The 1,233-nt window shown below is 56.9% G+C and overlaps 1 protein-coding gene across 1 annotated transcript in view; it reads left to right on the top strand.

The window, feature by feature from the left end:
• Positions 1–442, top strand: part of FABP3 (fatty acid binding protein 3) — a 5,301-nt gene extending 4,859 nt beyond the window's left edge. Inside the window, exons 3-4 of the mRNA XM_009645873.1 lie at positions 180–281; positions 389–442. Coding sequence (XP_009644168.1) covers positions 180–281; positions 389–442 — 156 coding nt within the window. The remainder of the gene's footprint in view (positions 1–179; positions 282–388) is intronic.
• Positions 443–1,233: the final 791 nt, after the last annotated feature.

Below are 1,233 nucleotides of genomic sequence, written 5' to 3'. Positions count from 1 at the left end.
GGCTGACAAAGCCAGGCAGGGTGCTGCCAGAAGGGCACACAGAGCCTGTCCCTGAGTCCCACAGGGCTCCAGGGCAGGCACAAGGATGCCCAGCATCGTCCCCGCTGAGGGACAAAGCCCCCCAGAGCCAAGAAACCCCAGGGAGGAGGGTAATGTCAGGTCTTGCTCTCTCCCTGCAGTCCCTGGTCACGCTGGATGGAGGCAAACTCATCCATGTGCAGAAGTGGGAGGGGAAGGAGACATCACTGGTCCGGGAGCTGAAGGATGGGAAATTAATTCTGGTAAGGAAATAGAAATGGTTTTAAATTGGAGAGGTTCAGCCCAGGACAGGGCAAGCCGGGAGCAGCACTGGCACAATTAACCTCCCCATCACCGTTTCTACCACCAGACACTCACCATGGGCAACGTCGTCTCCACCCGCACCTATGAGAAGGCAACATAGACACCGTCCCCAGCTCCCTCGCCCGTCACCCAGTGCCACATTCAACCCCTGCATCACCTCTGTCCTCGCCCCATGCCAGGCACAGCTTGCCATGGCCTGGGAGCCCGCTGCACTCGCCGGGGCTGCCTGCTGCCCCCATCCCCATCACCTCATGGGGCTGCTCGGGGCTTGGGTGGTGGTTATGTGACTTGGGGTTGGCTTTTTTTATTAATAATGGGAAAACCCACATGGAAAAATAATAAAGGAAACATTGTTACAGCTCTGTGATCAATTTACTTGGAAAAAGGCTTTTTTGGCACATGCTCACCCATAGCATTGAGGGGGTGAATCCAGCCCAGATGCCCTGGGTGGGGGTGGTGTTGGGCGTTTAACCCCACCCTCTTGCTCACCCCTCTGGTGGGATGGGGGAGAGAACTGGAAGAGTAAAAGTGAAAAAACTCCTGGGTTGAGATAAAGACAGGTTAATAAGGAAAGCAAAAGCCATGCACACAACCAAAGCAACACAAGGAATTCCTTCCCCACTCCCCCGGGGCAGGCGGGTGCTCAGCCATCCCCAGGACAGCCGGGCTCCATCACACGTAACAGTGACTTGAGAAGACAAACACCATCGCTCCAAACGCCCCCCCCTCCTCCTCCTTCCAGCTTTATGTGCTGAGCATGAATGCTATACGGTGTGCGGTTCCCCTGGGGTCAGTTGGGGTCAGCTATCCCAGCCATGCCCCCTCCCAGCTCCTTGTGCCCCCCAGCCCAGTGCTGGTGGGGTGGGCTGAGAGGCAGAAACAGCCTTGGCT

This window comes from Egretta garzetta, unplaced genomic scaffold (genome assembly GCF_000687185.1).
Source record: "Egretta garzetta isolate BGI_Z169 unplaced genomic scaffold, ASM68718v1 scaffold368, whole genome shotgun sequence".
Taxonomy (NCBI): Eukaryota; Metazoa; Chordata; class Aves; order Pelecaniformes; family Ardeidae; genus Egretta; species Egretta garzetta.
Note: the sequence above shows the minus strand (reverse complement) of the source record. Positions and strands in the feature narration are given on the sequence as shown.